This window comes from Gymnoscopelus braueri (genome assembly GCF_963280865.1).
Source record: "Gymnoscopelus braueri genome assembly, contig: SCAFFOLD_177, whole genome shotgun sequence".
NCBI classification, from domain to species: Eukaryota; Metazoa; Chordata; class Actinopteri; order Myctophiformes; family Myctophidae; genus Gymnoscopelus; species Gymnoscopelus braueri.
The window spans coordinates 381-26,336 of NW_027660778.1; the positions used below are offsets into that span (position 1 = coordinate 381).

The 25,956-nt window shown below is 43.7% G+C and overlaps 1 protein-coding gene across 1 annotated transcript in view; it reads right to left on the minus strand.

The window, feature by feature from the left end:
• Positions 1-768: 768 nt before the first annotated feature.
• LOC308081193 (uncharacterized protein) overlaps positions 769-25,956 on the minus strand; it is a gene marked incomplete at both ends in the record, with an annotated part of 136,468 nt that continues 111,280 nt past the window's right edge. Inside the window, 6 exon segments of the mRNA XM_080457582.1 lie at positions 769-1,914; positions 5,135-6,280; positions 9,501-10,646; positions 13,867-15,012; positions 18,233-19,378; positions 22,599-23,744. Coding sequence (XP_080313708.1) covers positions 769-1,914; positions 5,135-6,280; positions 9,501-10,646; positions 13,867-15,012; positions 18,233-19,378; positions 22,599-23,744 — 6,876 coding nt within the window.

Consider the following 25,956-nt stretch of genomic DNA (forward strand, 5'->3'; position numbering starts at 1 on the left):
GTGGGAGGGAAAAAAATGAAAATAATTGTATTTTTTCTGTATTTTGGGCTGATTTAAATCACGGGTCAAATTGTACCCGCTAACACCACAAGTGGATGTAGTTTTCTAACACAATGCAAGGGTTAACCCTGTCTTCTACCCTGAGCCATCCTAGGCTAGCAAAATGTGTGGGAAAAAGGTGGGTCATGGGCCTGGATGTCCAAACTGGAATCCACCAGTTTCCCCATTCTGAGGAATACTTCCTCCATGGTGGTTACAGAAGCTTCATAGCTGGCGATGCCCAACTTCTCCCTGTTCACCTCCAGCTCAGCAAACAGCAACTCAAACCTGTCGGTGCTCTCCTTAGGCAATATGTAGGAGAGTTCCGCCCCCACGTTGCTCTCTAGCGTGAGAGAGTGAGGTCTCCGGTCTCAGGGTTCACAATACTTCTGGTTCATATAGCGATGCTCCTGATGCCATTCGTTCTTGCCAAAGCACTCTGTAGCTTTCCTATCACACTCACATAGGAACTGCTCACAGTCATTGTTCGGAGTGGTGCCGCAGAACCATCCACCATCGCAGATTATCTTATTTTCCTCACAGTACCATTTGTAGACTCTGACACCAGGAAGAACATTACATCGACTGTAATATTCCTCCCAACACTGATCATGGGCCTGGCAGCAGGCATCGAGAGGGCATATTGGCTTCCCTTTCTTTAAGACATTTATCCCACAATAACAACCATACTGGTCATACCAGTAGGCATTATGGCACGCTGGACAACACGTATTGATCATGTTGATAAACTGGGTAGAGCTCCGTTCATCGCGTCGGGTCGTGTTGAACACTTCAGGAGGGTTTTTGTCACAGTCTTCGGGGATGTAATCGCTCGTGAGGTGGGGCTTGAGTTTTCCCTCGGTGAAGAGTGTGCAGAATTCGATGATGTTGTCAGCGGTGATGGCCTCGTTCTCTGGTCTGTACTCTGTCATCTCATCTTCCAGGGTGATGAGACGGATGGCAGGGCATTGTCCCTCCTTCACACCAAAGGTCTGCATGTTGTTCTTGTTGTCATTCACGTCAGTGTCCATGAAGACGAACATGATCTTGCCCTTGAAGCCTTCTGCTGCCTTTTTGAATTGGTCCATTTTGTCCCCAAAGTCAGTAGCAGCCTTGGACATGAACATAAAGATATGGGACTTGAATTCTTCACCGAAGGTCTTAGTGACAGTCTGGACTGAGAACTCAGTGACCAGAGGCAGCTGGTTGGCCTTAATAAAGGCTAGGAGGTTGGCTTCGGTAAGCTCACCTTCAAAGGTGTTACGACCTTCATCAAACTTCTTGAAGAGGAGCACGCAGTCCTTGGACACCTCAAACTTTGAGTACACTGCATCATCAGAGGTCATCCCAAATGGAATATCATCTACGGTTTCTGCTGCTTTAATGAAGGCTTTAGCGTCCTTGGATTCAGAATCCTTGAAGAAGCCAATGACTGCCACCTCGTTTGCGATCATAGACTCTGCCTGCATGACATCGGCCAGGGTGGCAACAGCTGGGCCTGCGCGATTCTTAAGCCACTTGACAATGTCATAAGCCTGCCTGCCATCAGAGTACTCCTTGTGCGACTCCTTTTCTCCCCCCTTGAAGAACACGATGGTCGGGTATTTCTGGACTTCAAACTCCTGGGCCAGCTCTGTCTCTTCTGTGGCGTCTACCTTACCGAGGCGGACATTTGAACCCTCTGCCTTCAGCATGCGGGCCGCCTTGGCATACTCCGGGGCCAGTTCTTTGCAGTGGCCGCACCATGGGGCATAGAAGTCCACCAGAATGTAGGGGTGAGCTTTCAACACCTCATCGAAGTTACTTTTCCTCAGCAGCAAGACATCCTCTTCCTCTGTGATCAGGGCTGACCAACTGCTGGCCACAAGCAGCGAGCTGGCCATAAGCAGTGTACAGAGAAGGACAGACTTAAACATAGTTACCAATGCAAAGCCTTTCTTACAGATCATGACAACGAGCATCTCTCTCTTCAACTGAAAACCGTTTCCAGTACAAGGATTGTGTGGCGTCGACACGTTTATTTATACCCCAAACTCTCTGGTCGGTGCATCACAGCCGTGCTCTAATTGGACAGAGACATAATGATGCCATATATGGTATGAGATCAAGTACTCGTATTTACAGCGTAACTCTGTGGAGGATGAGATGTCTGTATACTGTCTGTGTGTGAGTCTGTATATTACCCCTGGAGCCACTAGCGATATGAGCTTGTAGATCTGCTATTCTTTTTTTATCGTGAAAATGTGTGCAAATCTTTGAATATATATATTTTTAAAGGGAACATTTGTAACTCAAATCTTTGCTCTGAGCTTGTACATAGCTATGAGATGCGTTTCCAGATTGAATGGGTTAAAATTCCTCATATATGGGCAGCAAAGGGGGCATGCCCATATACGGGCATATACTGATGACATCAGGAATCTCCATATGTGGGCATAAAGGGGACATGGCCTGACAGATACAGAGCTCTCCTTATATGGGCATATGCATATCAGCATGCCCATATATGGGCATATACTGATGACATCATGGATCTCCATATATGGCCATAAAATGGACATGGACTGACAGATACAGAGATCTCCATATACTGTATGCCATACAGAGATGTCTGTTTCTGTCTCCCTTTTATGCCCATACAGTGCAGAGAGTGCTATTCCGCAGCTATTTCAATAGGAATTTTGTTGTTGACATGGTATGGCATTTTGTTTGTTGGAGACACGAACCGTCATTGCACATAATGCTGTCCAACATTAACTAAATTAAACAAAACATTCAAATGGCCTACAAGCAAATATTCACGCAAAATTTATTCAGTTATCGATGTAAAAACAATTCAATTAAAATTGAAGAAAAAAAAAAAAGAAACAGACATCTCCATATATGGGCACAAGAAGAGACATAGACAGACGTGTACTCTGACAAAGCCCCCAACACTATGACCCAGACATATTGGTCGGATCGGCAGTGCGACGTAAGTGTGAGGGCCGCGTAGCCACCCTAACCTCTAGTTTAATATAAGGGGCTGTAGTCTGTTCTCATTATATATTATCACTTGTTTCCTGTGTTTCTTTCTCTATTGCTTACCCTTTTTTCATGAAAAGGTTGGGAGCTTAAAAATAAAATAAAATAAATTAATCACCCGCTCTTTCACACCTGTAAACAGGGTATATTACAGGGTCTTATTGTAAGTCGCTTTGGATAAAAGCGTCTGCTAAATGACTGTAATGTAATGGTGTAGCCGCTGCCAAACTTGCTCTTGAGGGGACTGCCCAGACACCTCTGCTGACCGTTGACCATAACAGCCAGCCTGGTGCACAGGGATTCACATTCCTCCATGTTGTGTGTCGTGATGACCACGGCCTTGCCAGACAGACTCACAGGCACGCGTCAAAGGAGGGGGGATGGGGGGCTCGTCTGTCTAAGGGAGAAGTGGTACTACCTCCCCCTTTGGCCTCCTGAAAGGTGAATTTTCAGGGCTGTTTTAAAGGAAGCCAGCGATCTATATTTTTGAGGGATGAGTCAGGCTATTCCACACCTGGGTGGCAGTGCTGTAGTATTTGTTTTATGGGTGGGTGGTACCAGATCGCTGTTTACGCTCCCTCTAGTATTGTGGCTGTGGGTGTCGCTAACTTTTTGGAGGTATTTAGTCAAATATGCGGCGGGTATTGAGGGCAAATTTGCATTGACTATTTTGAAGACCAATCCCATTTTTAGTTGTTTAACCCTTCCATTGTGTTAGGGTCATTTTTGACCCGTTTCCAAGTTTAAATAGGTAAAAAGTACCCTTTACATTTCTCTATTGGAACAAGGCTTCATGATATCCTCAGAAATAGCCATTTTAACGCAACAAAATTATTTATCATCATTCTAATTAATTCTGATGGTCTCTATAATAAAATTGTCAATATTCAATGTTTACATGTTTGAGAGTGAGAGAGACATGTCCTCAATTAGCAATTGCTATCAGGAGTAGAATAAAGTTTGAGTTTATGAAAAATAAAAGATTTTTTACCTTCTTGGTATACGGGTCAAAAATGACCCTAACACCACTAGTGTCACTATTTTTAATAATATATATATATTTTTTTAATTATTATTATCATTTTTTTGGAAGTGTGTTCTAAATCATTATTCTTAATTATTCTATTATAGCTAGATAACATCATTATCCATTGCCTTCATTATAGGAAATTTTATGAGTGAATTTTTACATTTTTATAATAGAAAACGAGATATATTGAAAGATGAAACCCTAGCCCTAACCCAAAATAATATTTTAAAATGTGTTTACATGGATATGAATGCATTACAAGTCAGCTATGAGGTGGGAGGGAAAAAAATGAAAATAATTGTATTTTTTCTGTATTTTGGGCTGATTTAAATCACGGGTCAAATTGTACCCGCTAACACCACAAGTGGATGTAGTTTTCTAACACAATGCAAGGGTTAACCCTGTCTTCTACCCTGAGCCATCCTAGGCTAGCAAAATGTGTGGGAAAAAGGTGGGTCATGGGCCTGGATGTCCAAACTGGAATCCACCAGTTTCCCCATTCTGAGGAATACTTCCTCCATGGTGGTTACAGAAGCTTCATAGCTGGCGATGCCCAACTTCTCCCTGTTCACCTCCAGCTCAGCAAACAGCAACTCAAACCTGTCGGTGCTCTCCTTAGGCAATATGTAGGAGAGTTCCGCCCCCACGTTGCTCTCTAGCGTGAGAGAGTGAGGTCTCCGGTCTCAGGGTTCACAATACTTCTGGTTCATATAGCGATGCTCCTGATGCCATTCGTTCTTGCCAAAGCACTCTGTAGCTTTCCTATCACACTCACATAGGAACTGCTCACAGTCATTGTTCGGAGTGGTGCCGCAGAACCATCCACCATCGCAGATTATCTTATTTTCCTCACAGTACCATTTGTAGACTCTGACACCAGGAAGAACATTACATCGACTGTAATATTCCTCCCAACACTGATCATGGGCCTGGCAGCAGGCATCGAGAGGGCATATTGGCTTCCCTTTCTTTAAGACATTTATCCCACAATAACAACCATACTGGTCATACCAGTAGGCATTATGGCACGCTGGACAACACGTATTGATCATGTTGATAAACTGGGTAGAGCTCCGTTCATCGCGTCGGGTCGTGTTGAACACTTCAGGAGGGTTTTTGTCACAGTCTTCGGGGATGTAATCGCTCGTGAGGTGGGGCTTGAGTTTTCCCTCGGTGAAGAGTGTGCAGAATTCGATGATGTTGTCAGCGGTGATGGCCTCGTTCTCTGGTCTGTACTCTGTCATCTCATCTTCCAGGGTGATGAGACGGATGGCAGGGCATTGTCCCTCCTTCACACCAAAGGTCTGCATGTTGTTCTTGTTGTCATTCACGTCAGTGTCCATGAAGACGAACATGATCTTGCCCTTGAAGCCTTCTGCTGCCTTTTTGAATTGGTCCATTTTGTCCCCAAAGTCAGTAGCAGCCTTGGACATGAACATAAAGATATGGGACTTGAATTCTTCACCGAAGGTCTTAGTGACAGTCTGGACTGAGAACTCAGTGACCAGAGGCAGCTGGTTGGCCTTAATAAAGGCTAGGAGGTTGGCTTCGGTAAGCTCACCTTCAAAGGTGTTACGACCTTCATCAAACTTCTTGAAGAGGAGCACGCAGTCCTTGGACACCTCAAACTTTGAGTACACTGCATCATCAGAGGTCATCCCAAATGGAATATCATCTACGGTTTCTGCTGCTTTAATGAAGGCTTTAGCGTCCTTGGATTCAGAATCCTTGAAGAAGCCAATGACTGCCACCTCGTTTGCGATCATAGACTCTGCCTGCATGACATCGGCCAGGGTGGCAACAGCTGGGCCTGCGCGATTCTTAAGCCACTTGACAATGTCATAAGCCTGCCTGCCATCAGAGTACTCCTTGTGCGACTCCTTTTCTCCCCCCTTGAAGAACACGATGGTCGGGTATTTCTGGACTTCAAACTCCTGGGCCAGCTCTGTCTCTTCTGTGGCGTCTACCTTACCGAGGCGGACATTTGAACCCTCTGCCTTCAGCATGCGGGCCGCCTTGGCATACTCCGGGGCCAGTTCTTTGCAGTGGCCGCACCATGGGGCATAGAAGTCCACCAGAATGTAGGGGTGAGCTTTCAACACCTCATCGAAGTTACTTTTCCTCAGCAGCAAGACATCCTCTTCCTCTGTGATCAGGGCTGACCAACTGCTGGCCACAAGCAGCGAGCTGGCCATAAGCAGTGTACAGAGAAGGACAGACTTAAACATAGTTACCAATGCAAAGCCTTTCTTACAGATCATGACAACGAGCATCTCTCTCTTCAACTGAAAACCGTTTCCAGTACAAGGATTGTGTGGCGTCGACACGTTTATTTATACCCCAAACTCTCTGGTCGGTGCATCACAGCCGTGCTCTAATTGGACAGAGACATAATGATGCCATATATGGTATGAGATCAAGTACTCGTATTTACAGCGTAACTCTGTGGAGGATGAGATGTCTGTATACTGTCTGTGTGTGAGTCTGTATATTACCCCTGGAGCCACTAGCGATATGAGCTTGTAGATCTGCTATTCTTTTTTTATCGTGAAAATGTGTGCAAATCTTTGAATATATATATTTTTAAAGGGAACATTTGTAACTCAAATCTTTGCTCTGAGCTTGTACATAGCTATGAGATGCGTTTCCAGATTGAATGGGTTAAAATTCCTCATATATGGGCAGCAAAGGGGGCATGCCCATATACGGGCATATACTGATGACATCAGGAATCTCCATATGTGGGCATAAAGGGGACATGGCCTGACAGATACAGAGCTCTCCTTATATGGGCATATGCATATCAGCATGCCCATATATGGGCATATACTGATGACATCATGGATCTCCATATATGGCCATAAAATGGACATGGACTGACAGATACAGAGATCTCCATATAATGTATGCCATACAGAGATGTCTGTTTCTGTCTCCCTTTTATGCCCATACAGTGCAGAGAGTGCTATTCCGCAGCTATTTCAATAGGAATCTTGTTGTTGACATGGTATGGCATTTTGTTTGTTGGAGACACGAACCGTCATTGCACATAATGCTGTCCAACATTAACTAAATTAAACAAAACATTCAAATGGCCTACAAGCAAATATTCACGCAAAATGTATTCAGTTATCGATGTAAAAACAATTCAATTAAAATTGAAGAAAAAAAAAAAAGAAACAGACATCTCCATATATGGGCACAAGAAGAGACATAGACAGACGTGTACTCTGACAAAGCCCCCAACACTATGACCCAGACATATTGGTCGGATCGGCAGTGCGACGTAAGTGTGAGGGCCGCGTAGCCACCCTAACCTCTAGTTTAATATAAGGGGCTGTAGTCTGTTCTCATTATATATTATCACTTGTTTCCTGTGTTTCTTTCTCTATTGCTTACCCTTTTTTCATGAAAAGGTTGGGAGCTTAAAAATAAAATAAAATAAATTAATCACCCGCTCTTTCACACCTGTAAACAGGGTATATTACAGGGTCTTATTGTAAGTCGCTTTGGATAAAAGCGTCTGCTAAATGACTGTAATGTAATGGTGTAGCCGCTGCCAAACTTGCTCTTGAGGGGACTGCCCAGACACCTCTGCTGACCGTTGACCATAACAGCCAGCCTGGTGCACAGGGATTCACATTCCTCCATGTTGTGTGTCGTGATGACCACGGCCTTGCCAGACAGACTCACAGGCACGCGTCAAAGGAGGGGGGATGGGGGGCTCGTCTGTCTAAGGGAGAAGTGGTACTACCTCCCCCTTTGGCCTCCTGAAAGGTGAATTTTCAGGGCTGTTTTAAAGGAAGCCAGCGATCTATATTTTTGAGGGATGAGGTCAGGCTATTCCACACCTGGGTGGCAGTGCTGTAGTATTTGTTTTATGGGTGGGTGGTACCAGATCGCTGTTTACGCTCCCTCTAGTATTGTGGCTGTGGGTGTCGCTAACTTTTTGGAGGTATTTAGTCAAATATGCGGCGGGTATTGAGGGCAAATTTGCATTGACTATTTTGAAGACCAATCCCATTTTTAGTTGTTTAACCCTTCCATTGTGTTAGGGTCATTTTTGACCCGTTTCCAAGTTTAAATAGGTAAAAAGTACCCTTTACATTTCTCTATTGGAACAAGGCTTCATGATATCCTCAGAAATAGCCATTTTAACGCAACAAAATTATTTATCATCATTCTAATTAATTCTGATGGTCTCTATAATAAAATTGTCAATATTCAATGTTTACATGTTTGAGAGTGAGAGAGACATGTCCTCAATTAACAATTGCTATCAGGAGTAGAATAAAGTTTGAGTTTATGAAAAATAAATGATTTTTTACCTTCTTGGTATACGGGTCAAAAATGACCCTAACACCACTAGTGTCACTATTTTTAATAATATATATATTTTTTTTAATTATTATTATCATTTTTTTGGAAGTGTGTTCTAAATCATTATTCTTAATTATTCTATTATAGCTAGATAACATCATTATCCATTGCCTTCATTATAGGAAATTTTATGAGTGAATTTTTACATTTTTATAATAGAAAACGAGATATATTGAAAGATGAAACCCTAGCCCTAACCCAAAATAATATTTTAAAATGTGTTTACATGGATATGAATGCATTACAAGTCAGCTATGAGGTGGGAGGGAAAAAAATGAAAATAATTGTATTTTTTCTGTATTTTGGGCTGATTTAAATCACGGGTCAAATTGTACCCGCTAACACCACAAGTGGATGTAGTTTTCTAACACAATGCAAGGGTTAACCCTGTCTTCTACCCTGAGCCATCCTAGGCTAGCAAAATGTGTGGGAAAAAGGTGGGTCATGGGCCTGGATGTCCAAACTGGAATCCACCAGTTTCCCCATTCTGAGGAATACTTCCTCCATGGTGGTTACAGAAGCTTCATAGCTGGCGATGCCCAACTTCTCCCTGTTCACCTCCAGCTCAGCAAACAGCAACTCAAACCTGTCGGTGCTCTCCTTAGGCAATATGTAGGAGAGTTCCGCCCCCACGTTGCTCTCTAGCGTGAGAGAGTGAGGTCTCCGGTCTCAGGGTTCACAATACTTCTGGTTCATATAGCGATGCTCCTGATGCCATTCGTTCTTGCCAAAGCACTCTGTAGCTTTCCTATCACACTCACATAGGAACTGCTCACAGTCATTGTTCGGAGTGGTGCCGCAGAACCATCCACCATCGCAGATTATCTTATTTTCCTCACAGTACCATTTGTAGACTCTGACACCAGGAAGAACATTACATCGACTGTAATATTCCTCCCAACACTGATCATGGGCCTGGCAGCAGGCATCGAGAGGGCATATTGGCTTCCCTTTCTTGAAGACATTTATCCCACAATAACAACCATACTGGTCATACCAGTAGGCATTATGGCACGCTGGACAACACGTATTGATCATGTTGATAAACTGGGTAGAGCTCCGTTCATCGCGTCGGGTCGTGTTGAACACTTCAGGAGGGTTTTTGTCACAGTCTTCGGGGATGTAATCGCTCGTGAGGTGGGGCTTGAGTTTTCCCTCGGTGAAGAGTGTGCAGAATTCGATGATGTTGTCAGCGGTGATGGCCTCGTTCTCTGGTCTGTACTCTGTCATCTCATCTTCCAGGGTGATGAGACGGATGGCAGGGCATTGTCCCTCCTTCACACCAAAGGTCTGCATGTTGTTCTTGTTGTCATTCACGTCAGTGTCCATGAAGACGAACATGATCTTGCCCTTGAAGCCTTCTGCTGCCTTTTTGAATTGGTCCATTTTGTCCCCAAAGTCAGTAGCAGCCTTGGACATGAACATAAAGATATGGGACTTGAATTCTTCACCGAAGGTCTTAGTGACAGTCTGGACTGAGAACTCAGTGACCAGAGGCAGCTGGTTGGCCTTAATAAAGGCTAGGAGGTTGGCTTCGGTAAGCTCACCTTCAAAGGTGTTACGACCTTCATCAAACTTCTTGAAGAGGAGCACGCAGTCCTTGGACACCTCAAACTTTGAGTACACTGCATCATCAGAGGTCATCCCAAATGGAATATCATCTACGGTTTCTGCTGCTTTAATGAAGGCTTTAGCGTCCTTGGATTCAGAATCCTTGAAGAAGCCAATGACTGCCACCTCGTTTGCGATCATAGACTCTGCCTGCATGACATCGGCCAGGGTGGCAACAGCTGGGCCTGCGCGATTCTTAAGCCACTTGACAATGTCATAAGCCTGCCTGCCATCAGAGTACTCCTTGTGCGACTCCTTTTCTCCCCCCTTGAAGAACACGATGGTCGGGTATTTCTGGACTTCAAACTCCTGGGCCAGCTCTGTCTCTTCTGTGGCGTCTACCTTACCGAGGCGGACATTTGAACCCTCTGCCTTCAGCATGCGGGCCGCCTTGGCATACTCCGGGGCCAGTTCTTTGCAGTGGCCGCACCATGGGGCATAGAAGTCCACCAGAATGTAGGGGTGAGCTTTCAACACCTCATCGAAGTTACTTTTCCTCAGCAGCAAGACATCCTCTTCCTCTGTGATCAGGGCTGACCAACTGCTGGCCACAAGCAGCGAGCTGGCCATAAGCAGTGTACAGAGAAGGACAGACTTAAACATAGTTACCAATGCAAAGCCTTTCTTACAGATCATGACAACGAGCATCTCTCTCTTCAACTGAAAACCGTTTCCAGTACAAGGATTGTGTGGCGTCGACACGTTTATTTATACCCCAAACTCTCTGGTCGGTGCATCACAGCCGTGCTCTAATTGGACAGAGACATAATGATGCCATATATGGTATGAGATCAAGTACTCGTATTTACAGCGTAACTCTGTGGAGGATGAGATGTCTGTATACTGTCTGTGTGTGAGTCTGTATATTACCCCTGGAGCCACTAGCGATATGAGCTTGTAGATCTGCTATTCTTTTTTTATCGTGAAAATGTGTGCAAATCTTTGAATATATATATTTTTAAAGGGAACATTTGTAACTCAAATCTTTGCTCTGAGCTTGTACATAGCTATGAGATGCGTTTCCAGATTGAATGGGTTAAAATTCCTCATATATGGGCAGCAAAGGGGGCATGCCCATATACGGGCATATACTGATGACATCAGGAATCTCCATATGTGGGCATAAAGGGGACATGGCCTGACAGATACAGAGCTCTCCTTATATGGGCATATGCATATCAGCATGCCCATATATGGGCATATACTGATGACATCATGGATCTCCATATATGGCCATAAAATGGACATGGACTGACAGATACAGAGATCTCCATATACTGTATGCCATACAGAGATGTCTGTTTCTGTCTCCCTTTTATGCCCATACAGTGCAGAGAGTGCTATTCCGCAGCTATTTCAATAGGAATTTTGTTGTTGACATGGTATGGCATTTTGTTTGTTGGAGACACGAACCGTCATTGCACATAATGCTGTCCAACATTAACTAAATTAAACAAAACATTCAAATGGCCTACAAGCAAATATTCACGCAAAATGTATTCAGTTATCGATGTAAAAACAATTCAATTAAAATTGAAGAAAAAAAAAAAAGAAACAGACATCTCCATATATGGGCACAAGAAGAGACATAGACAGACGTGTACTCTGACAAAGCCCCCAACACTATGACCCAGACATATTGGTCGGATCGGCAGTGCGACGTAAGTGTGAGGGCCGCGTAGCCACCCTAACCTCTAGTTTAATATAAGGGGCTGTAGTCTGTTCTCATTATATATTATCACTTGTTTCCTGTGTTTCTTTCTCTATTGCTTACCCTTTTTTCATGAAAAGGTTGGGAGCTTAAAAATAAAATAAAATAAATTAATCACCCGCTCTTTCACACCTGTAAACAGGGTATATTACAGGGTCTTATTGTAAGTCGCTTTGGATAAAAGCGTCTGCTAAATGACTGTAATGTAATGGTGTAGCCGCTGCCAAACTTGCTCTTGAGGGGACTGCCCAGACACCTCTGCTGACCGTTGACCATAACAGCCAGCCTGGTGCACAGGGATTCACATTCCTCCATGTTGTGTGTCGTGATGACCACGGCCTTGCCAGACAGACTCACAGGCACGCGTCAAAGGAGGGGGGATGGGGGGCTCGTCTGTCTAAGGGAGAAGTGGTACTACCTCCCCCTTTGGCCTCCTGAAAGGTGAATTTTCAGGGCTGTTTTAAAGGAAGCCAGCGATCTATATTTTTGAGGGATGAGGTCAGGCTATTCCACACCTGGGTGGCAGTGCTGTAGTATTTGTTTTATGGGTGGGTGGTACCAGATCGCTGTTTACGCTCCCTCTAGTATTGTGGCTGTGGGTGTCGCTAACTTTTTGGAGGTATTTAGTCAAATATGCGGCGGGTATTGAGGGCAAATTTGCATTGACTATTTTGAAGACTAATCCCATTTTTAGTTGTTTAACCCTTCCATTGTGTTAGGGTCATTTTTGACCCGTTTCCAAGTTTAAATAGGTAAAAAGTACCCTTTACATTTCTCTATTGGAACAAGGCTTCATGATATCCTCAGAAATAGCCATTTTAACGCAACAAAATTATTTATCATCATTCTAATTAATTCTGATGGTCTCTATAATAAAATTGTCAATATTCAATGTTTACATGTTTGAGAGTGAGAGAGACATGTCCTCAATTAGCAATTGCTATCAGGAGTAGAATAAAGTTTGAGTTTATGAAAAATAAATGATTTTTTACCTTCTTGGTATACGGGTCAAAAATGACCCTAACACCACTAGTGTCACTATTTTTAATAATATATATATTTTTTTTAATTATTATTATCATTTTTTTGGAAGTGTGTTCTAAATCATTATTCTTAATTATTCTATTATAGCTAGATAACATCATTATCCATTGCCTTCATTATAGGACATTTTATGAGTGAATTTTTACATTTTTATAATAGAAAACGAGATATATTGAAAGATGAAACCCTAGCCCTAACCCAAAATAATATTTTAAAATGTGTTTACATGGATATGAATGCATTACAAGTCAGCTATGAGGTGGGAGGGAAAAAAATGAAAATAATTGTATTTTTTCTGTATTTTGGGCTGATTTAAATCACGGGTCAAATTGTACCCGCTAACACCACAAGTGGATGTAGTTTTCTAACACAATGCAAGGGTTAACCCTGTCTTCTACCCTGAGCCATCCTAGGCTAGCAAAATGTGTGGGAAAAAGGTGGGTCATGGGCCTGGATGTCCAAACTGGAATCCACCAGTTTCCCCATTCTGAGGAATACTTCCTCCATGGTGGTTACAGAAGCTTCATAGCTGGCGATGCCCAACTTCTCCCTGTTCACCTCCAGCTCAGCAAACAGCAACTCAAACCTGTCGGTGCTCTCCTTAGGCAATATGTAGGAGAGTTCCGCCCCCACGTTGCTCTCTAGCGTGAGAGAGTGAGGTCTCCGGTCTCAGGGTTCACAATACTTCTGGTTCATATAGCGATGCTCCTGATGCCATTCGTTCTTGCCAAAGCACTCTGTAGCTTTCCTATCACACTCACATAGGAACTGCTCACAGTCATTGTTCGGAGTGGTGCCGCAGAACCATCCACCATCGCAGATTATCTTATTTTCCTCACAGTACCATTTGTAGACTCTGACACCAGGAAGAACATTACATCGACTGTAATATTCCTCCCAACACTGATCATGGGCCTGGCAGCAGGCATCGAGAGGGCATATTGGCTTCCCTTTCTTGAAGACATTTATCCCACAATAACAACCATACTGGTCATACCAGTAGGCATTATGGCACGCTGGACAACACGTATTGATCATGTTGATAAACTGGGTAGAGCTCCGTTCATCGCGTCGGGTCGTGTTGAACACTTCAGGAGGGTTTTTGTCACAGTCTTCGGGGATGTAATCGCTCGTGAGGTGGGGCTTGAGTTTTCCCTCGGTGAAGAGTGTGCAGAATTCGATGATGTTGTCAGCGGTGATGGCCTCGTTCTCTGGTCTGTACTCTGTCATCTCATCTTCCAGGGTGATGAGACGGATGGCAGGGCATTGTCCCTCCTTCACACCAAAGGTCTGCATGTTGTTCTTGTTGTCATTCACGTCAGTGTCCATGAAGACGAACATGATCTTGCCCTTGAAGCCTTCTGCTGCCTTTTTGAATTGGTCCATTTTGTCCCCAAAGTCAGTAGCAGCCTTGGACATGAACATAAAGATATGGGACTTGAATTCTTCACCGAAGGTCTTAGTGACAGTCTGGACTGAGAACTCAGTGACCAGAGGCAGCTGGTTGGCCTTAATAAAGGCTAGGAGGTTGGCTTCGGTAAGCTCACCTTCAAAGGTGTTACGACCTTCATCAAACTTCTTGAAGAGGAGCACGCAGTCCTTGGACACCTCAAACTTTGAGTACACTGCATCATCAGAGGTCATCCCAAATGGAATATCATCTACGGTTTCTGCTGCTTTAATGAAGGCTTTAGCGTCCTTGGATTCAGAATCCTTGAAGAAGCCAATGACTGCCACCTCGTTTGCGATCATAGACTCTGCCTGCATGACATCGGCCAGGGTGGCAACAGCTGGGCCTGCGCGATTCTTAAGCCACTTGACAATGTCATAAGCCTGCCTGCCATCAGAGTACTCCTTGTGCGACTCCTTTTCTCCCCCCTTGAAGAACACGATGGTCGGGTATTTCTGGACTTCAAACTCCTGGGCCAGCTCTGTCTCTTCTGTGGCGTCTACCTTACCGAGGCGGACATTTGAACCCTCTGCCTTCAGCATGCGGGCCGCCTTGGCATACTCCGGGGCCAGTTCTTTGCAGTGGCCGCACCATGGGGCATAGAAGTCCACCAGAATGTAGGGGTGAGCTTTCAACACCTCATCGAAGTTACTTTTCCTCAGCAGCAAGACATCCTCTTCCTCTGTGATCAGGGCTGACCAACTGCTGGCCACAAGCAGCGAGCTGGCCATAAGCAGTGTACAGAGAAGGACAGACTTAAACATAGTTACCAATGCAAAGCCTTTCTTACAGATCATGACAACGAGCATCTCTCTCTTCAACTGAAAACCGTTTCCAGTACAAGGATTGTGTGGCGTCGACACGTTTATTTATACCCCAAACTCTCTGGTCGGTGCATCACAGCCGTGCTCTAATTGGACAGAGACATAATGATGCCATATATGGTATGAGATCAAGTACTCGTATTTACAGCGTAACTCTGTGGAGGATGAGATGTCTGTATACTGTCTGTGTGTGAGTCTGTATATTACCCCTGGAGCCACTAGCGATATGAGCTTGTAGATCTGCTATTCTTTTTTTATCGTGAAAATGTGTGCAAATCTTTGAATATATATATTTTTAAAGGGAACATTTGTAACTCAAATCTTTGCTCTGAGCTTGTACATAGCTATGAGATGCGTTTCCAGATTGAATGGGTTAAAATTCCTCATATATGGGCAGCAAAGGGGGCATGCCCATATACGGGCATATACTGATGACATCAGGAATCTCCATATGTGGGCATAAAGGGGACATGGCCTGACAGATACAGAGCTCTCCTTATATGGGCATATGCATATCAGCATGCCCATATATGGGCATATACTGATGACATCATGGATCTCCATATATGGCCATAAAATGGACATGGACTGACAGATACAGAGATCTCCATATACTGTATGCCATACAGAGATGTCTGTTTCTGTCTCCCTTTTATGCCCATACAGTGCAGAGAGTGCTATTCCGCAGCTATTTCAATAGGAATTTTGTTGTTGACATGGTATGGCATTTTGTTTGTTGGAGACACGAACCGTCATTGCACATAATGCTGTCCAACATTAACTAAATTAAACAAAACATTCAAATGGCCTACAAGCAAATATTCACGCAAAATGTATTCAGTTATCGATGTAAAAACAATTCAATTAAAATTGAAGAAAAAAAAAAAAGAAACAGACATCTCCATATATGGGCACAAGAAGAGACATAGACAGACGTGTACTCTGACAAAGCCCCCAACACTATGACCCAGACATATTGGTCGGATCGGCAGTGCGACGTAAGTGTGAGGGCCGCGTAGCCACCCTAACCTCTAGTTTAATATAAGGGGCTGTAGTCTGTTCTCATTATATATTATCACTTGTTTCCTGTGTTTCTTTCTCTATTGCTTACCCTTTTTTCATGAAAAGGTTGGGAGCTTAAAAATAAAATAAAATAAATTAATCACCCGCTCTTTCACACCTGTAAACAGGGTATATTACAGGGTCTTATTGTAAGTCGCTTTGGATAAAAGCGTCTGCTAAATGACTGTAATGTAATGGTGTAGCCGCTGCCAAACTTGCTCTTGAGGGGACTGCCCAGACACCTCTGCTGACCGTTGACCATAACAGCCAGCCTGGTGCACAGGGATTCACATTCCTCCATGTTGTGTGTCGTGATGACCACGGCCTTGCCAGACAGACTCACAGGCACGCGTCAAAGGAGGGGGGATGGGGGGCTCGTCTGTCTAAGGGAGAAGTGGTACTACCTCCCCCTTTGGCCTCCTGAAAGGTGAATTTTCAGGGCTGTTTTAAAGGAAGCCAGCGATCTATATTTTTGAGGGATGAGGTCAGGCTATTCCACACCTGGGTGGCAGTGCTGTAGTATTTGTTTTATGGGTGGGTGGTACCAGATCGCTGTTTACGCTCCCTCTAGTATTGTGGCTGTGGGTGTCGCTAACTTTTTGGAGGTATTTAGTCAAATATGCGGCGGGTATTGAGGGCAAATTTGCATTGACTATTTTGAAGACCAATCCCATTTTTAGTTGTTTAACCCTTCCATTGTGTTAGGGTCATTTTTGACCCGTTTCCAAGTTTAAATAGGTAAAAAGTACCCTTTACATTTCTCTATTGGAACAAGGCTTCATGATATCCTCAGAAATAGCCATTTTAACGCAACAAAATTATTTATCATCATTCTAATTAATTCTGATGGTCTCTATAATAAAATTGTCAATATTCAATGTTTACATGTTTGAGAGTGAGAGAGACATGTCCTCAATTAGCAATTGCTATCAGGAGTAGAATAAAGTTTGAGTTTATGAAAAATAAATGATTTTTTACCTTCTTGGTATACGGGTCAAAAATGACCCTAACACCACTAGTGTCACTATTTTTAATAATATATATATTTTTTTTAATTATTATTATCATTTTTTTGGAAGTGTGTTCTAAATCATTATTCTTAATTATTCTATTATAGCTAGATAACATCATTATCCATTGCCTTCATTATAGGAAATTTTATGAGTGAATTTTTACATTTTTATAATAGAAAACGAGATATATTGAAAGATGAAACCCTAGCCCTAACCCAAAATAATATTTTAAAATGTGTTTACATGGATATGAATGCATTACAAGTCAGCTATGAGGTGGGAGGGAAAAAAATGAAAATAATTGTATTTTTTCTGTATTTTGGGCTGATTTAAATCACGGGTCAAATTGTACCCGCTAACACCACAAGTGGATGTAGTTTTCTAACACAATGCAAGGGTTAACCCTGTCTTCTACCCTGAGCCATCCTAGGCTAGCAAAATGTGTGGGAAAAAGGTGGGTCATGGGCCTGGATGTCCAAACTGGAATCCACCAGTTTCCCCATTCTGAGGAATACTTCCTCCATGGTGGTTACAGAAGCTTCATAGCTGGCGATGCCCAACTTCTCCCTGTTCACCTCCAGCTCAGCAAACAGCAACTCAAACCTGTCGGTGCTCTCCTTAGGCAATATGTAGGAGAGTTCCGCCCCCACGTTGCTCTCTAGCGTGAGAGAGTGAGGTCTCCGGTCTCAGGGTTCACAATACTTCTGGTTCATATAGCGATGCTCCTGATGCCATTCGTTCTTGCCAAAGCACTCTGTAGCTTTCCTATCACACTCACATAGGAACTGCTCACAGTCATTGTTCGGAGTGGTGCCGCAGAACCATCCACCATCGCAGATTATCTTATTTTCCTCACAGTACCATTTGTAGACTCTGACACCAGGAAGAACATTACATCGACTGTAATATTCCTCCCAACACTGATCATGGGCCTGGCAGCAGGCATCGAGAGGGCATATTGGCTTCCCTTTCTTGAAGACATTTATCCCACAATAACAACCATACTGGTCATACCAGTAGGCATTATGGCACGCTGGACAACACGTATTGATCATGTTGATAAACTGGGTAGAGCTCCGTTCATCGCGTCGGGTCGTGTTGAACACTTCAGGAGGGTTTTTGTCACAGTCTTCGGGGATGTAATCGCTCGTGAGGTGGGGCTTGAGTTTTCCCTCGGTGAAGAGTGTGCAGAATTCGATGATGTTGTCAGCGGTGATGGCCTCGTTCTCTGGTCTGTACTCTGTCATCTCATCTTCCAGGGTGATGAGACGGATGGCAGGGCATTGTCCCTCCTTCACACCAAAGGTCTGCATGTTGTTCTTGTTGTCATTCACGTCAGTGTCCATGAAGACGAACATGATCTTGCCCTTGAAGCCTTCTGCTGCCTTTTTGAATTGGTCCATTTTGTCCCCAAAGTCAGTAGCAGCCTTGGACATGAACATAAAGATATGGGACTTGAATTCTTCACCGAAGGTCTTAGTGACAGTCTGGACTGAGAACTCAGTGACCAGAGGCAGCTGGTTGGCCTTAATAAAGGCTAGGAGGTTGGCTTCGGTAAGCTCACCTTCAAAGGTGTTACGACCTTCATCAAACTTCTTGAAGAGGAGCACGCAGTCCTTGGACACCTCAAACTTTGAGTACACTGCATCATCAGAGGTCATCCCAAATGGAATATCATCTACGGTTTCTGCTGCTTTAATGAAGGCTTTAGCGTCCTTGGATTCAGAATCCTTGAAGAAGCCAATGACTGCCACCTCGTTTGCGATCATAGACTCTGCCTGCATGACATCGGCCAGGGTGGCAACAGCTGGGCCTGCGCGATTCTTAAGCCACTTGACAATGTCATAAGCCTGCCTGCCATCAGAGTACTCCTTGTGCGACTCCTTTTCTCCCCCCTTGAAGAACACGATGGTCGGGTATTTCTGGACTTCAAACTCCTGGGCCAGCTCTGTCTCTTCTGTGGCGTCTACCTTACCGAGGCGGACATTTGAACCCTCTGCCTTCAGCATGCGGGCCGCCTTGGCATACTCCGGGGCCAGTTCTTTGCAGTGGCCGCACCATGGGGCATAGAAGTCCACCAGAATGTAGGGGTGAGCTTTCAACACCTCATCGAAGTTACTTTTCCTCAGCAGCAAGACATCCTCTTCCTCTGTGATCAGGGCTGACCAACTGCTGGCCACAAGCAGCGAGCTGGCCATAAGCAGTGTACAGAGAAGGACAGACTTAAACATAGTTACCAATGCAAAGCCTTTCTTACAGATCATGACAACGAGCATCTCTCTCTTCAACTGAAAACCGTTTCCAGTACAAGGATTGTGTGGCGTCGACACGTTTATTTATACCCCAAACTCTCTGGTCGGTGCATCACAGCCGTGCTCTAATTGGACAGAGACATAATGATGCCATATATGGTATGAGATCAAGTACTCGTATTTACAGCGTAACTCTGTGGAGGATGAGATGTCTGTATACTGTCTGTGTGTGAGTCTGTATATTACCCCTGGAGCCACTAGCGATATGAGCTTGTAGATCTGCTATTCTTTTTTTATCGTGAAAATGTGTGCAAATCTTTGAATATATATATTTTTAAAGGGAACATTTGTAACTCAAATCTTTGCTCTGAGCTTGTACATAGCTATGAGATGCGTTTCCAGATTGAATGGGTTAAAATTCCTCATATATGGGCAGCAAAGGGGGCATGCCCATATACGGGCATATACTGATGACATCAGGAATCTCCATATGTGGGCATAAAGGGGACATGGCCTGACAGATACAGAGCTCTCCTTATATGGGCATATGCATATCAGCATGCCCATATATGGGCATATACTGATGACATCATGGATCTCCATATATGGCCATAAAATGGACATGGACTGACAGATACAGAGATCTCCATATACTGTATGCCATACAGAGATGTCTGTTTCTGTCTCCCTTTTATGCCCATACAGTGCAGAGAGTGCTATTCCGCAGCTATTTCAATAGGAATCTTGTTGTTGACATGGTATGGCATTTTGTTTGTTGGAGACACGAACCGTCATTGCACATAATGCTGTCCAACATTAACTAAATTAAACAAAACATTCAAATGGCCTACAAGCAAATATTCACGCAAAATGTATTCAGTTATCGATGTAAAAACAATTCAATTAAAATTGAAGGAAAAAAAAAAAGAAACAGACATCTCCATATATGGGCACAAGAAGAGACATAGACAGACGTGTACTCTGACAAAGCCCCCAACACTATGACCCAGACATATTGGTCGGATCGGCAGTGCGACGTAAGTGTGAGGGCCGCGTAGCCACCCTAACCTCTAGTTTAATATAAGGGGCTGTAGTCTGTTCTCATTATATATTATCACTTGTTTCCTGTGTTTCTTTCTCTATTGCTTACCCTTTTTTCATGAAAAGGTTGGGAGCTTAAAAATAAAATAAAATAAATTAATCACCCGCTCTTTCACACCTGTAAACAGGGTATATTACAGGGTCTTATTGTAAGTCGCTTCGGATAAAAGCGTCTGCTAAATGACTGTAATGTAATGGTGTAGCCGCTGCCAAACTTGCTCTTGAGGGGACTGCCCAGACACCTCTGCTGACCGTTGACCATAACAGCCAGCCTGGTGCACAGGGATTCACATTCCTCCATGTTGTGTGTCGTGATGACCACGGCCTTGCCAGACAGACTCACAGGCACGCGTCAAAGGAGGGGGGATGGGGGGCTCGTCTGTCTAAGGGAGAAGTGGTACTACCTCCCCCTTTGGCCTCCTGAAAGGTGAATTTTCAGGGCTGTTTTAAAGGAAGCCAGCGATCTATATTTTTGAGGGATGAGGTCAGGCTATTCCACACCTGGGTGGCAGTGCTGTAGTATTTGTTTTATGGGTGGGTGGTACCAGATCGCTGTTTACGCTCCCTCTAGTATTGTGGCTGTGGGTGTCGCTAACTTTTTGGAGGTATTTAGTCAAATATGCGGCGGGTATTGAGGGCAAATTTGCATTGACTATTTTGAAGACCAATCCCATTTTTAGTTGTTTAACCCTTCCATTGTGTTAGGGTCATTTTTGACCCGTTTCCAAGTTTAAATAGGTAAAAAGTACCCTTTACATTTCTCTATTGGAACAAGGCTTCATGATATCCTCAGAAATAGCCATTTTAACGCAACACAATTATTTATCATCATTCTAATTAATTCTGATGGTCTCTATAATAAAATTGTCAATATTCAATGTTTACATGTTTGAGAGTGAGAGAGACATGTCCTCAATTAGCAATTGCTATCAGGAGTAGAATAAAGTTTGAGTTTATGAAAAATAAATGATTTTTTTACCTTCTTGGTATACGGGTCAAAAATGACCCTAACACCACTAGTGTCACTATTTTTAATAATATATATATTTTTTTTAATTATTATTATCATTTTTTTGGAAGTGTGTTCTAATCATTATTCTTAATTATTATATTATAGCTAGATAACATCATTATCCATTGCCTTCATTATAGGAAATTTTATGAATGAATTTTTAAATTTTTATAATAGAAAACGAGATATATTGAAAGATGAAACCCTAGCCCTAACCCAAAATAATATTTTAAAATGTGTTTACATGGATATGAATGCATTACAAGTCAGCTATGAGGTGGGAGGGAAAAAAATGAAAATAATTGTATTTTTTCTGTATTTTGGGCTGATTTAAATCACGGGTCAAATTGTACCCGCTAACACCACAAGTGGATGTAGTTTTCTAACACAATGCAAGGGTTAACCCTGTCTTCTACCCTGAGCCATCCTAGGCTAGCAAAATGTGTGGGAAAAAGGTGGGTCATGGGCCTGGATGTCCAAACTGGAATCCACCAGTTTCCCCATTCTGAGGAATACTTCCTCCATGGTGGTTACAGAAGCTTCATAGCTGGCGATGCCCAACTTCTCCCTGTTCACCTCCAGCTCAGCAAACAGCAACTCAAACCTGTCGGTGCTCTCCTTAGGCAATATGTAGGAGAGTTCCGCCCCCACGTTGCTCTCTAGCGTGAGAGAGTGAGGTCTCCGGTCTCAGGGTTCACAATACTTCTGGTTCATATAGCGATGCTCCTGATGCCATTCGTTCTTGCCAAAGCACTCTGTAGCTTTCCTATCACACTCACATAGGAACTGCTCACAGTCATTGTTCGGAGTGGTGCCGCAGAACCATCCACCATCGCAGATTATCTTATTTTCCTCACAGTACCATTTGTAGACTCTGACACCAGGAAGAACATTACATCGACTGTAATATTCCTCCCAACACTGATCATGGGCCTGGCAGCAGGCATCGAGAGGGCATATTGGCTTCCCTTTCTTGAAGACATTTATCCCACAATAACAACCATACTGGTCATACCAGTAGGCATTATGGCACGCTGGACAACACGTATTGATCATGTTGATAAACTGGGTAGAGCTCCGTTCATCGCGTCGGGTCGTGTTGAACACTTCAGGAGGGTTTTTGTCACAGTCTTCGGGGATGTAATCGCTCGTGAGGTGGGGCTTGAGTTTTCCCTCGGTGAAGAGTGTGCAGAATTCGATGATGTTGTCAGCGGTGATGGCCTCGTTCTCTGGTCTGTACTCTGTCATCTCATCTTCCAGGGTGATGAGACGGATGGCAGGGCATTGTCCCTCCTTCACACCAAAGGTCTGCATGTTGTTCTTGTTGTCATTCACGTCAGTGTCCATGAAGACGAACATGATCTTGCCCTTGAAGCCTTCTGCTGCCTTTTTGAATTGGTCCATTTTGTCCCCAAAGTCAGTAGCAGCCTTGGACATGAACATAAAGATATGGGACTTGAATTCTTCACCGAAGGTCTTAGTGACAGTCTGGACTGAGAACTCAGTGACCAGAGGCAGCTGGTTGGCCTTAATAAAGGCTAGGAGGTTGGCTTCGGTAAGCTCACCTTCAAAGGTGTTACGACCTTCATCAAACTTCTTGAAGAGGAGCACGCAGTCCTTGGACACCTCAAACTTTGAGTACACTGCATCATCAGAGGTCATCCCAAATGGAATATCATCTACGGTTTCTGCTGCTTTAATGAAGGCTTTAGCGTCCTTGGATTCAGAATCCTTGAAGAAGCCAATGACTGCCACCTCGTTTGCGATCATAGACTCTGCCTGCATGACATCGGCCAGGGTGGCAACAGCTGGGCCTGCGCGATTCTTAAGCCACTTGACAATGTCATAAGCCTGCCTGCCATCAGAGTACTCCTTGTGCGACTCCTTTTCTCCCCCCTTGAAGAACACGATGGTCGGGTATTTCTGGACTTCAAACTCCTGGGCCAGCTCTGTCTCTTCTGTGGCGTCTACCTTACCGAGGCGGACATTTGAACCCTCTGCCTTCAGCATGCGGGCCGCCTTGGCATACTCCGGGGCCAGTTCTTTGCAGTGGCCGCACCATGGGGCATAGAAGTCCACCAGAATGTAGGGGTGAGCTTTCAACACCTCATCGAAGTTACTTTTCCTCAGCAGCAAGACATCCTCTTCCTCTGTGATCAGGGCTGACCAACTGCTGGCCACAAGCAGCGAGCTGGCCATAAGCAGTGTACAGAGAAGGACAGACTTAAACATAGTTACCAATGCAAAGCCTTTCTTACAGATCATGACAACGAGCATCTCTCTCTTCAACTGAAAACCGTTTCCAGTACAAGGATTGTGTGGCGTCGACACGTTTATTTATACCCCAAACTCTCTGGTCGGTGCATCACAGCCGTGCTCTAATTGGACAGAGACATAATGATGCCATATATGGTATGAGATCAAGTACTCGTATTTACAGCGTAACTCTGTGGAGGATGAGATGTCTGTATACTGTCTGTGTGTGAGTCTGTATATTACCCCTGGAGCCACTAGCGATATGAGCTTGTAGATCTGCTATTCTTTTTTTATCGTGAAAATGTGTGCAAATCTTTGAATATATATATTTTTAAAGGGAACATTTGTAACTCAAATCTTTGCTCTGAGCTTGTACATAGCTATGAGATGCGTTTCCAGATTGAATGGGTTAAAATTCCTCATATATGGGCAGCAAAGGGGGCATGCCCATATACGGGCATATACTGATGACATCAGGAATCTCCATATGTGGGCATAAAGGGGACATGGCCTGACAGATACAGAGCTCTCCTTATATGGGCATATGCATATCAGCATGCCCATATATGGGCATATACTGATGACATCATGGATCTCCATATATGGCCATAAAATGGACATGGACTGACAGATACAGAGATCTCCATATACTGTATGCCATACAGAGATGTCTGTTTCTGTCTCCCTTTTATGCCCATACAGTGCAGAGAGTGCTATTCCGCAGCTATTTCAATAGGAATCTTGTTGTTGACATGGTATGGCATTTTGTTTGTTGGAGACACGAACCGTCATTGCACATAATGCTGTCCAACATTAACTAAATTAAACAAAACATTCAAATGGCCTACAAGCAAATATTCACGCAAAATGTATTCAGTTATCGATGTAAAAACAATTCAATTAAAATTGAAGGAAAAAAAAAAAGAAACAGACATCTCCATATATGGGCACAAGAAGAGACATAGACAGACGTGTACTCTGACAAAGCCCCCAACACTATGACCCAGACATATTGGTCGGATCGGCAGTGCGACGTAAGTGTGAGGGCCGCGTAGCCACCCTAACCTCTAGTTTAATATAAGGGGCTGTAGTCTGTTCTCATTATATATTATCACTTGTTTCCTGTGTTTCTTTCTCTATTGCTTACCCTTTTTTCATGAAAAGGTTGGGAGCTTAAAAATAAAATAAAATAAATTAATCACCCGCTCTTTCACACCTGTAAACAGGGTATATTACAGGGTCTTATTGTAAGTCGCTTTGGATAAAAGCGTCTGCTAAATGACTGTAATGTAATGGTGTAGCCGCTGCCAAACTTGCTCTTGAGGGGACTGCCCAGACACCTCTGCTGACCGTTGACCATAACAGCCAGCCTGGTGCACAGGGATTCACATTCCTCCATGTTGTGTGTCGTGATGACCACGGCCTTGCCAGACAGACTCACAGGCACGCGTCAAAGGAGGGGGGATGGGGGGCTCGTCTGTCTAAGGGAGAAGTGGTACTACCTCCCCCTTTGGCCTCCTGAAAGGTGAATTTTCAGGGCTGTTTTAAAGGAAGCCAGCGATCTATATTTTTGAGGGATGAGGTCAGGCTATTCCACACCTGGGTGGCAGTGCTGTAGTATTTGTTTTATGGGTGGGTGGTACCAGATCGCTGTTTACGCTCCCTCTAGTATTGTGGCTGTGGGTGTCGCTAACTTTTTGGAGGTATTTAGTCAAATATGCGGCGGGTATTGAGGGCAAATTTGCATTGACTATTTTGAAGACCAATCCCATTTTTAGTTGTTTAACCCTTCCATTGTGTTAGGGTCATTTTTGACCCGTTTCCAAGTTTAAATAGGTAAAAAGTACCCTTTACATTTCTCTATTGGAACAAGGCTTCATGATATCCTCAGAAATAGCCATTTTAACGCAACACAATTATTTATCATCATTCTAATTAATTCTGATGGTCTCTATAATAAAATTGTCAATATTCAATGTTTACATGTTTGAGAGTGAGAGAGACATGTCCTCAATTAGCAATTGCTATCAGGAGTAGAATAAAGTTTGAGTTTATGAAAAATAAATGATTTTTTACCTTCTTGGTATACGGGTCAAAAATGACCCTAACACCACTAGTGTCACTATTTTTAATAATATATATATTTT